The sequence below is a fragment of the Salarias fasciatus genome, chromosome 4 (assembly GCF_902148845.1).
Source record: "Salarias fasciatus chromosome 4, fSalaFa1.1, whole genome shotgun sequence".
In the NCBI taxonomy this organism is placed as follows: domain Eukaryota; kingdom Metazoa; phylum Chordata; class Actinopteri; order Blenniiformes; family Blenniidae; genus Salarias; species Salarias fasciatus.
The window spans coordinates 13,445,055-13,456,666 of record NC_043748.1 but is presented as its reverse complement, the minus strand read 5'-3'; the positions used below and the strand labels follow the sequence as shown (position 1 = coordinate 13,456,666).

The window sequence follows — 11,612 nt, the reverse complement described above, 5'->3', positions numbered from 1 at the left end:
GTCTGTAGGAGCGGTCCACAGATTCCTGCTGCGAGCGGCGTTACATGACGGAGCAGGTGAAGCCGCAGCAGTCCTTCAGCAGCGCCAGTCCAGTTTTGGTGATGAAGGGTGCGGACGTCTGCTGGGAGGCGGACGCCACCGTCCGATCTGGAGAAGCACCTGAGTGGTAACGGAAAAGACGCGGTGGAAAAGGTTTACTCATACTAATAATAATATTGAATCTAATTTAATAATAATTAATCAAATAATATATTGAGTTACAAGTAATTGCAACTCCTAAAAAATGTCTAATTTCACCTAATCACACAAATAACAGCTTTTTTTTTAACTATCTTGATATAAGATGTATTATAATCCTCACATAATTCAGTAAAATACTTTAAAACCATGTAAATAGTTACTTGCAACTACTTTCCACTCACCTTTTGGAGCTTTTTGAAATTTGGACTGTAAGAATGCAGCCATCTCTCTGTCCTCCTCTCTTTCCCTGTGGAAGATCAGAGTTATATTTTCTAATTCTGGAGACGTTTCAGGCTTTCAGGCAGTCTCACATCTTGTTATTCTGAAGGACTGAATATTCCTGCTGTATACTCTGCATCCACGCAGCCATCTCTTCATTTCCATTCTCACATCTACATTAAATAATGAAAAGAGACAGCTGCTCACACCGGAGCAATCAAAATGCCACTCAGAAATATATTTTTTTCCCCGCTGCCTCCTGTCAGCTGTGGTGGATAACTTTGCACCACAAGAAAATAATCCGACTGAAGAAGGACTGGATATCAATATTCTGGGTGAATGTAAAGACGGACAGATGAACAATCAGATGACGGAGCAGAGCTGCAGGATGAGGAGCAACGAAATACACAAGAGTTCAGAGCTGCTTTAAGAAAAAGTCAGCTTAAAGCAAAAAGTTCTAAATCTTTAGCAGGAATGTCAAACACATGGCTTGTGGGCCAAAACCAGAACATCCAAAGGTTCAATCAGGGACCATGAAAAATTCAAAATTTCTGAAACTTAGTATTCAAAACAACATGTTTCTTGTACTTTATCAAGATTAGCCGACATGTCGTAACAATCAGACTTATATCTCAGCAGCTTTTTCTTTAACTTACAGGAAAGCTTTTTGTTGGTGAAAATACATTAAAATCAGAATTTGAGGAAGATTGACATGTAATCACACATAAGTTCCTGACAGTTTTTAAGCTTCACTAATATTTTTGGGTGCCTGAACTCAAACAAATACGAGGTGTGTTGATCATTGTGGAAGTATTTATCACATAAGCACACCAATGTAATGTAATCCATCAAATAAATAGTAAAGTATTAGGAGGATGTGGATTTGGTGGCTTTAAGACTCTTCTCTTTAAGACTAAGGTACGTCAAAGATTAGCAACAAAGTTGACTTGATTTGCATTGCTATTTTTTTCTTTATTGTGGTGCCAGATACTTCCGCATTTCATCTTTATGACCAAAAATCTCGATCTTGACTGCATCTCAAGAATATTTCAGAAACTGACACAGGAAACACTGTTTTACATCTGTGTCCAAGTTTTTCTCACCGCAGCCTTTCAAACTCCACGTCCTCCACGAGGAAGTCCCTGGTCTCCACCAGCTTGTTGATCTGCTGCAGCAGCTCTTCTTCCTTCTCTCTGTCCTCTTTAGACTTTTCCTTATCTGTTGAACAATCACACGACAAGCTTAAAATAAAATTCCCTCCTGGTTTGAATATAAAATATAAGATGACCCTGATTAAAAAATGTCTCACTCTCCTTTGGAACATAATCACAGAGGATTGTTTGGGGAAATTTGCTTAGTAGTCTGAACATGTATCATTTGTGAATTAAAAGGACAAAGAACATGTAAGGAGATTTCTTAGGGTGTCTAAAAGGAAGCATGAACATCTCTCCTCACATGCAAATAACAGTGTAAAGTTATCAGGAAGAACTGAAATGTTATCACCATGGCGACAAAAAAAAAAGTGAGGAAAATCTGAAACTTTTGACTTCAGCTCCACAACCAAAGCTCTGGAACTTTATATATAGCCCTCGACACTCAGTGTACTCATCTTTTTAGTTGCCACAGCAACCTCCTTCTGTCCTGCTGCCATTTAAAGCTAATGTACAGAGAAAAAGTGGTTTGAATGCAGTCAGACAAAAGAGAAGAGCCTTGAGAAGGCAACTGATGACTTCACTCTATTCACAGATGGTTAACTTTTATTCCCCACTGATATCTTTCCATTTAAGGGTCGGCAAACTGTGTCGGGGTTAAATACCGTGGCTGAGATTCCCCTTTAATTTACCTGGAACCGAGACAAGTTTCTGCAGCTCCTGCTTCAGCCTGGTGATTTCTTTGCAGAGCTGAATGTCGTCCATCCTGAGTGGAAAGCAAACAGTCAGGGAAAACGCCATGATTACATTGGACCCTCGAACATGTGGAGGGACGCTGGCCTCCCTCCTCAACAGGCTGTGTAAATAGAGCGGATTTTGCACTACGGGAGCAAAGCAATATCCCTCCTGGCGTCACGAATGCGTCAGTGATCAAACAGACAAGGGGGGCTCGGATGACAGCGAGGTCTTCAGGTTTATTAGCTGCGATAACACGGACACGCCGCCCTCTGGATGATTGTAACAGATCTCATTTCACTCTCTGAGACCAACGGCGAAAATTCGGGAGACACTCGCACAAGTGTCACACACCTCTGTGGGCTCCTAAAAGGATAAAAAAAAAAAAAAAAGAAAATAACTATACTGGATATATTTTGAGGGACAGGTTTAATGAAATAAATTATCCTGGAGTGCACTTCAGCTGTGTGTATTTCAGACTGGCGCACAGAAATGTCGATATGTGACGTAGAGATGGTCTGGATGTATAAACAACAGGAGAGTTGCAGCCGCTGGATGGAGTTTGGAGATGTGAATGAAAACAGAGGAAAAGAGCCTGATGTCTAATTAATCCATGAATCCACGTTGGTGCAGTGATTTAATGTTACGTGCATTCACAGCTGGTTAGCTTAGCACAAATTCTAACGAAGAATTTTAGAAGCGCATAGATTAAAATCCGTGCTTTGAATATTTACTGAAAGTAAGTGTCTTGTTTTTTGAAAGCTATAAAAACCAGATTTTATTTCCTAACTACATTATAATAAATCGAAGCCAAGGGATCCTGGAAACATGAATTGTTAAAATTATATCAGCAGAATAACATTTAGAGATAATAACTTTGAGAGCAAAACTTAATTTAGGCTAATTGTGATTCGTGAGTAGCTTACGAAACCCACAAAACTCTGAAAACTGATTATAAAGTGTGCACATTTTCCAAGAGGATTTGAGTTCAGCTGAATATGTCTTTGTCGTAAAAATATTACTTGGCAAGCATATGATATGATTGGAGAGTCTCTTTATTTTCCTTTCAAATGATACCGAATTTGTAAATTTGTGGGTTACGAGCAGAGAAATATGCCGAACTTTTTTCATCTTGTTTACACCCTCACATATTTACACATATACATAATACACATGATTACTACCAAGTTCTAAAGAGCCTGGGAGGTATTTCTGTTATATCTGAACCAGTTTTTTTCTTGGTTAGCTCCAGTCCCACGTACTATCAAACAGAAATGTCTTATTTCATTTCAGTACAATAGGCAAGACAGAAATGACTGCGCGTTCCTTTTCACCTCGCTGGAAATGACTGAACATGACAGAAGATGAAAGTGGAAGCTGATATGCACCATCACGAACCGCAACACACACATCACACTTCTGCACAGTGAATCTGAAATGTCTGTGATTGATAGCGTGGAAACACTGTGCAGCCCTGACCCCTGCTTCAGACATCGATCTCCATGGAACAAAATGACGAGGAAATCCCCCCAGAAACAGCGAAATGATTAAAAATAAGGGTGAGAGCGAAAGGGCATCTTTGAAGATCGGCATTGTGTGTGTGTGTGTGTGTGTGTGTGTGTGTGTGTGTGTGTGTGTGTGTGTGTGTGTGTGTGTCTGTCTGTGTGTGTTTCCCTTTGTGCACATGGCTACGCCCACATTGAGCGGCTGACAGTTGCTGTGCTGCATCATGTTTGACTCCTGAGAGACTGCTGGCAGCTTCCCTGTGTATTCTGATCCCTGCAGTGCTGTTTTAAATTGTGCTTGTGTGTGTGTGTGTGTGTGTGTGTGTGTGTGTGTGTGTGTGTGTGGCGCCAGATGACAGAACAGAATTCCCTCGTGTCACATAATAGAAGCAAACACTGTCCTCGGGGGTCTACTGTCACAAAAAAACCCTTCAATTCAAAAATCTAAACAAGCATGAATCATTAAAAAAAAAATCTGATGTGAATCTGCAGAGATAATAATTAATTTTGTGTTAATATCTTTGCTTGCATTCTTTCTTTTGAATGTTGAATGCTGGAGTCTCACATGTATCGGAGCTCTGACTCCCTCCGGACGAGGATGTCTCGTATCCGCTCGATTCTGAAGAGCTCTCCTTCGATGTCCTCCACTGTGATCGTGGAATCGGCCATTGAAACGACGTCTTCTGCTGAAAAAACAAAACAAAACAGAAAACAATCCCAAAAGTGTGGATCTGTTTCAATGATTAGGACACAATGTGTCCAAACTTTTTCCACTGAGGTCCAGAAACAGAACGGTGTTCGACTGCTTCACTCACTAGAAATAAAACAGATCAATGAAATGTTCAACACTTTATTAGGCTGCTTTTGTGGCTAACATACTCATAATTAATTATGAACATTAGTTAAGTTGTGATGAAATTTGCATGAATTTTACAGAATGAATTTAAAGAAAATAAGAAAAATGAGCCAATTTTGGACTGGAGTTATTCATCATCAGCTTCATTGTCAATAAAACACTGAAAAGAGGGGAGGATCCGATCCGGCATGCTGATGTGAACTGATCCGAGCTGTGAGGAGACTTCCTCCGATCATCACCGCACCTCCTCTTCCTCCTCCCTCGATGAGTCATCCAGCAGGGCTCCGATTGGCTTTTAATTATCTGGCCTTGTGTGAAAAGACTTCACAATCACATCGAATCACTCAGAGAGTACAGAAACATTCAAGCCCACAAACTCCGCCACAACACTCCGCTGCATGCCTGCTCCCACACGCATGTTCATTATCAGCAGGGAGGCTTTATGATCCACAGTTAAACAGTCTTTCCTGGTTTATTATGTTTTCTTCATTCAGTCTGAATTGTTCCTGGCTTTTAATTTCACACCGTCGCCTTTGATTACTCTTGTTTGTGTGGAAGTTTGCGTGAACCTGGATCCCCGAAGCCTTCTGCCTCGTTTCCACTTCCTAAAGATTGCAGAGGCTTTGCAGCAGCCTGATAATGAACCTTTCTTTTGAAGCAGGGAGACATTGAAAGCACGCAGGCCAGTGGCTCCCCATGAGGACTGAAAACACTCATTAACACCAGTATGCATTGTTGCATGAGCAACAACGCCACATGCAGTTATGTTATGCAGTGTCATAACCAGGTAATTAAAAAATAACAAGCTGATTTATTTATTCTAGAACATTTTTACTCACAGTAATACAAAGTATGTTATGTGAAACCTTTAGGTGGCTACTGAAAAAACAGGAACACCTTATAGTTCTTACTTAAAATAATCTAAGTTGTACAATTTAGTATTTAAAAAACATTTTTATCTTGTATGGAAATGTTAAAGTGGCCTTATCTGCATGTGTAACCTGAAGGGCAACCTTTTATGAGGGGCACAATATATGTGTCAATATTGACAAAAATCAAGCAAGGTGTTGTAAAAGAATGTTATAGAACTCATAAGAATTTAATCATCATAAATCCCATTACATTTGCTGAAGTATTTTTATTTCACAATTCATAGTTGAAAAATGCCTTAAATTAAATCAATTCATCTCTGAACAGACAACTTACAATCATTTAGTGGACTTATTGCTAAAGTCTTGTAATGTTATACACCAGCTGACTGCAGTGGACATATTGTGCATATTGTCTTATTACTTGAAACAATGCATTAATAAAAATGCATTAAATTGACTTTTAAGTTTGGGAGAAACAGAAATGAGCGATTAGGTTATAAAATATGATTACCTGCCAGATAAAAATGAAGCTAAGATTTTTGAAAATTCAAAATTAATTCAAAAATGTTAAATTTGCATGTAGAAAAAGTCCCACTGGGCACCCCACTTGGTCCCCTGGAGATCTTCCTCCGCCCCTGCAGACTAACTACTTTAACAGTTTCACCCTATCCTGCTCAAAACACGATTTTTTTTCAACTTTATACAATCAACGAAACGTTTCAAAGGCATAAAAAACTCACTTGATTTCTCTGCGTCCGCCTGCGTGTTTTCCAGCGAGCCGTACTGCCGAGACGGTTTTCTCTCTTTTTCCATCTTTTTTTTTTCTCGTTTCTCGGGAGTCTGAGGAGGAAATTCAGTCCGTGTTCAAGCGGCGGGGAAGCGGCTGTTTACAGGTTTGACTTCATGCTGCATCGCAGAAACATGTGAGGAAATGTGAGGAGGATGAAGGAGAGGATGAAGGAGAGGCTCCAGCTCAGGCTGAATGGACGCAGCTGTGCAGAGGCGCCTCCTAGTGGCGGCGACACGCTACAACAACACACCTGCAGGTAATTAGAACTGGAAAAAAAAAAAAAAAACAGACGTGAAAAGTACTCAAAACACTAAAGAAGCTGAATTGACCTTTATTGCTGCATAAAGCAGCTTATCCTTTTTAAGGTGCTTATTGAAATAGTGGGAAACTAAACATTTCTTTTACAGCGTGAGTATGAGTTAAGTGACTTCAACAATTCACTACATACACAGTATTGAGCACCACTGTTGCATATGTATTATGCGCAAAAAATACTCTAAATATAGCGCATTTCATAGTTACTTGTTCTTTGTGGTGTTTTCTTGATATTTAATTATTATTAGGGAGCTCTATTCAAGAGGAAACACAAAAAACACTTTCTATATTTCTATATTGTTCAAAATTTATTTTACTGTTATCAATTTACGAATAAAGCCAAAAAGTTACCAGATATAGATTGACAAGAGTTAATCATCAGTAATTACACAAGTAATGACTAAACTTATTTCATGGTTTTGAGTGAAAAGCTAAACCATTTCCTAAATTGTAATACATATAACTTGACTGGACTACAAAATAAGATAAAAGCACTTTACATCTTCAGATGGGAGTTTATTTTTGCAGCCGAGGCAGGACGTCTTAACATTACAACATTATAAAACTTATTTAATGTTAAATTTTTCACCTACAACAGTAATCAAGCCCCTTTACTGTAACAGTCATCTTCTAAGAGGTTAAAATAATAATGAAGCAGCTGCAGTATAATGATCATTTGTCCATCCAATGCACACCAAGCAACTTTTATTCTGATTCAACGTATTTTTTGGCAGTTCACAGTTTAAACTCCAGAGAGAGGCACTGAGGTGATACATGTCAACAATCAAGTGCATCTTTTCAACAACACCACGCTCAATTGTGCTGTAAAAGTCCAGTTTTCACATTCCTCAGTACACAGATCTCATGTTTGCTGTACTCCTTGTAGAGAGCCTTCTGTGTTTATTTCAATCACAATGCAAATGTACATGAATGAAGACCCAGGAGGCTCAGAGATGAAGCGCAGCAGCTGACACACAAACACGCAAGGACACTTGATTCTGGTGAAAATTAATGAGTCAAATGTCAACATTTAAGACAGTAATTAAACTTGGCAGAGTGGGAAATCAATCATGCCTTTGATCAAGAGTGACATGTCTTTTAAATATCTCCCACTTATGTGTATATTGCTCATTTATCGAGTGGGTAAACCCTTCATTCAGCTTCATCGCAGAGATTTGGAGATGTGCAAACAGAAAACCTGCAGAAAATTTACTTTGAGATAATTTACTTCCCAAAAACTGGAAGAAAAGACCAAGAGAGCCAGACTGATTCTCAGATAGAGATAGCAGATGATATCTATCAAAAGCCCTGCTGCAGGTGACTGATGGTATTTACCTTGAAACCAAAAACAAAAGGTTAAAATGACTGACACTGAGCTTAGGTTGAAGTGTTTTACAGAAGAGGAACTTTCAGATGCTAAAAAAATAGTGTGAAGTGGAGAAAGCATGAAGCGAATACAAACAATGGATGGAGAATACAGAACAGGGCTTCACTTAAATAATAAAAGAAAATCCACAGTTACGTAATCATCTCTTAATTTTAAATGCAGAAATAGGAATTATGCCTGAAAAATAAGCAGAAGTAGAAAAAAACCTATTGTAGAGGAGCAGACCATTTTTGACGAAGCAATTCGGTTTAACAGTCAAATACTAATATAGTAAAAGATCTGGCACACATCTGGCTCGAAGAAAGCAACAAATTGGTTATTAGTGTAATGAAAAGCGTTTAATGATAAGAATTAGTGTTTACAGTCTTTTTTTATTATCAAATTATATATTTGATAAATCTTTCACTGTCTTCCAACACTGTTGCCTCCAGCTGAACCGAGTCAGACACTCCGGCCTTCAGTTGCTGATGTGTGCTTTGGTTTTATCCACGGTTCAGGTTTCAGACACGGTGAAGTTGTCTGGTCTCACTGGTTTATCCGCCTCCCATTGTTGTTGTTGTTGCCTCTGTCGTCGTCCATGGCTTTCTCCAGCCAGTCTTTCTCCTGTTCGGACTCGGTGTCGCTGACTTCGCTTGCGTCGGCCGCCAGCAGGCGGGAGTAGTTGATCCTGCGCTGCAGAGGGGTTTTCCACTGGAGCACGGGCAGGCACACGCACCACGCCGTCAGCCCCACCGCCACGCCCCTGAACAGCCACTCCAGCCCGAACCTCTGCGCCGCGAACCCTCCTGCGACGCTCCCCAACCCGCTGCCCAGGTGCAGAGACAGCGCCGTGTAGACTCTGCTCACGCTGCGCTCGGCGCCGGGCGTGGCGATGTCTTCGCACTGCGCCCTCACGGCCCACCACAGCGCCCCGCCGCTGAAGCAGCTCAGCACCTGCGCCGGCAGGGCGGCCCACGCCCCCCACAGGAAGGAGTAGTAGAAGCACTGCAGGCCCAGGGTGGCGGAGGCGACGGCGAGCACCCGCCCCGGGCTGAGGAGCCTGGACACGTGTCTGACCAGCAGGGGGAAGCCGGACTGCGAGAGCAGAGCGAGGGACAGAGCCAGTCCCATGTGCAGCTCGCTGGCGCCGCGGTCCTGCATCTGCCACAGGAGGAAGTTGTCAACCGCCGAGCGCGCCACCCCGACCAGCAGGGTGGTGACGAGGCACAGCAGCGCCCGCGGGGAGCCGCGCACCAGCTGCACGGCCTTCAGCAGCCCGTTGGCTCGGTCCCGCTTCCTGTTCAGGTGCAGGGGGAGGTAGAGCGCCACCGGCAGCGCCAGGACGGAGAGGGCGGTGTAGCAGTAGAAGTGCGCCGCGCTGCCCGGGCTACGGCCGGACGGGAGGCAGCTCAGCTGGCTGACCAGCAGCCCCGAACCCCCGACCCCGCACGCCGCTCCCAGCAGACCCCAGACCCCGGTGCTGCCGTGGCGGTCCGACGCGTCCGCGAAGTCCAGATACTCGTACAATCCGTCTTCCGCCGTCCACTCCAGAGACGCCAACGCCAGCGCCCACACCGACATGATGATAAGGACCAAGAAGAAGAGCTGGTGCTGGACGTCCATCACCTTCAGGCTGCCCAGGAAATCAAAACTAGTCTTCTCTTTCTCTTCCTTTGCACTGTGTTTCGACTTCACCTTTGACCTTTTGCTCCTCACTGGCGAGTTGGTGTGATTCTCGACCGCCGCGGATGAATTCTGGTGAGAAATGGCGGCGTGAACCGAAGACGTGCCCGAGGTGACCGGAGCAGATTTTGTGCCATTAGATTTGGAATCTGCCGTTTCAGGTGTGGAGTTCGTGCGAGAGTCACCGCCCGAATTCTGAACGGGGGCGACGGTAGTACCAGAAACGTTGCAGGTGTCTCTCTGCGTGTTCACGTCCACAGGCGGGGGGAGCAGCAGCAGCAGGGCGACCACGGCCGACGCCACGAGAGAGCCGCTGATCACCACCCGCCGCTTGTCGTAGAGCTTAGAGAGGAGACTGGCGGCGGGGCTCCACACCAGCCAGATGAAGTGCTGCGTGCCCATGACCACGCCCGTCATGGCGGGAGTCAGACCCAGCTGTCTGAGGTACAGCGTGACGAAGGGGAGCAGGCAGGCCTTCGCGCAGGACACCACGAAGGTGAAGGCGCCGGCGAGGGCGAGGGCGTGCCTGATGTCGATCTGCTTGTTCCTCCTCATCATGATGGCGTCTCCGGTCAGGTGTCACATGAGCGACTGGCTGGATTCAAACAGGGAGCTGAAAATGAGAAAAGAGTAATGTAAACATGAATACAATTCTTATATTTCAGGATGAAATTGGGTCAGCCGATCATTCTATTTTGCCGAAACTCAATTTTTCACTTCCTGCCCAAGGTGGTTTTGTAAACTCACATACAGTTTTCATTGTTTTTCTACTGATTATAAGGCATGTATTCAAATTGACTGTAACAGTATAGATGCTTTGTTGCATGGGATCATGTAACTCACAACAGATTGCGTTGTTGTTGGATCTACAATAGTACAAAATGAAAGTGCTACATCTTAAAATTCCCAATCAGCTGATAAAACTTCAAGCATTCCTGAAATATCTTAAAGTTTTAACCTCTGACAGAAAAAAAATCTCATAATAACAACATTTTAATGCTGAAGAGGTGCCTTGCTATGTATGTGTTTAAAGTGTGCCAGACAAAGAAATTCAGCCATCCCCATGCTGAATAAGGGGAAGTAAAGAAGAAACTTCCCACATTTAGGACGTTACTTCAACAACTGGCTTGTGAACAGACATGCAAAAGCAGGGATGAATAAATACAAAAAAAGACACTAATGGTTAATCATTGTCACAACTGGGACCACTGAGTTTGTACACCTGCTTGCATTCATTTTTTCCTAACTTGTGTTGTTTTTCCTAACATACGTGTAAAAATATAATTGGTAGATTAGTATTTAGAATTATTATTACTGCAATTGTTCTGTCATAAATTAGTTGCCTATATACTCACTTTCCAACTAAGAGGAAAATAACTATTTTCTATGCGAATTTAGTTCAATATACCTTGCAAAAGAATTAATATCACATGTGATAGTTAAACGGAGCTTAAATGGCAAAACTTAACTTTTTTATGCGTATTTATAGATGTATTTTGCACATCCTGGAACATGAAACGCCTTCTTTGCAGAAATATGCGGATCAAACCAGACACGGAACAGGATGGAGCACACCGCCTGTCAGTCTGGATGCACCTGTCCCTGCAGGATATGAAGTCCACGTCACAGCAGCCGCAGCAAAACACAAACACCCGCCTTTACCTTTTAACTTCTGCCCGCTGGAAGTTCCCGGCACTCATCTAACGACCACGTCCCATCTCAGAGTCTCACGTCCCAGCTCCGGGTAAATTTTAGGTGCTTAATGCTGTGTGCTGAGACACCTGAGACCGCGTGCACCGCCTCACTGCCTCAGTCACGCTCCCACCTGCCGGAGCTGCTAAATCTCGCGAGAGCAACAAGCAGACTTCTGGGCACAAGCC

General features: G+C 42.9%; 2 protein-coding genes across 2 annotated transcripts; both read right to left on the bottom strand.

The window, feature by feature from the left end:
• LOC115386379 (uncharacterized protein C16orf45 homolog) lies at positions 1 to 6,407 on the bottom strand. Its single transcript, XM_030088599.1, has 6 exons — positions 6,319 to 6,407; positions 4,416 to 4,536; positions 2,303 to 2,376; positions 1,563 to 1,677; positions 423 to 487; positions 1 to 159 (listed from the first exon to the last, which is right to left on the bottom strand). Exons 1-6 carry the CDS (start codon positions 6,389 to 6,391, stop codon positions 41 to 43), a joined length of 567 nt encoding a protein of 188 aa, XP_029944459.1. The 5' UTR covers positions 6,392 to 6,407; the 3' UTR covers positions 1 to 40.
• A 613-nt stretch (positions 6,408 to 7,020) lies between these two features.
• On the bottom strand, positions 7,021 to 11,545 carry mfsd6l (major facilitator superfamily domain containing 6-like). The gene is made up of 2 exons (XM_030088593.1): positions 11,395 to 11,545; positions 7,021 to 10,345 (listed from the first exon to the last, which is right to left on the bottom strand). Exon 2 carries the CDS (start codon positions 10,288 to 10,290, stop codon positions 8,596 to 8,598), a length of 1,695 nt encoding a protein of 564 aa, XP_029944453.1. The 5' UTR covers positions 10,291 to 10,345; positions 11,395 to 11,545; the 3' UTR covers positions 7,021 to 8,595.
• Between the last annotated feature and the right edge of the window lie 67 nt (positions 11,546 to 11,612).

Coding starts and splice junctions, on each gene's coding strand:
- mfsd6l (XM_030088593.1), bottom strand. CDS start 10,290: ATGATGAGGAGGAACAAGCAGATCGACATCAGGCACGCCCTCGCCCTC.
- LOC115386379 (XM_030088599.1), bottom strand. CDS start 6,391: ATGGAAAAAGAGAGAAAACCGTCTCGGCAGTACGGCTCGCTGGAAAAC. Junction 4,537..6,318: donor GGCGGACGCAGAGAAATCAA/GTGAGTTTTTTA, acceptor TTGTTTTTTCAG/CAGAAGACGTCGTTTCAATG. Junction 160..422: donor ATTTCAAAAAGCTCCAAAAG/GTGAGTGGAAAG, acceptor GTTACCACTCAG/GTGCTTCTCCAGATCGGACG.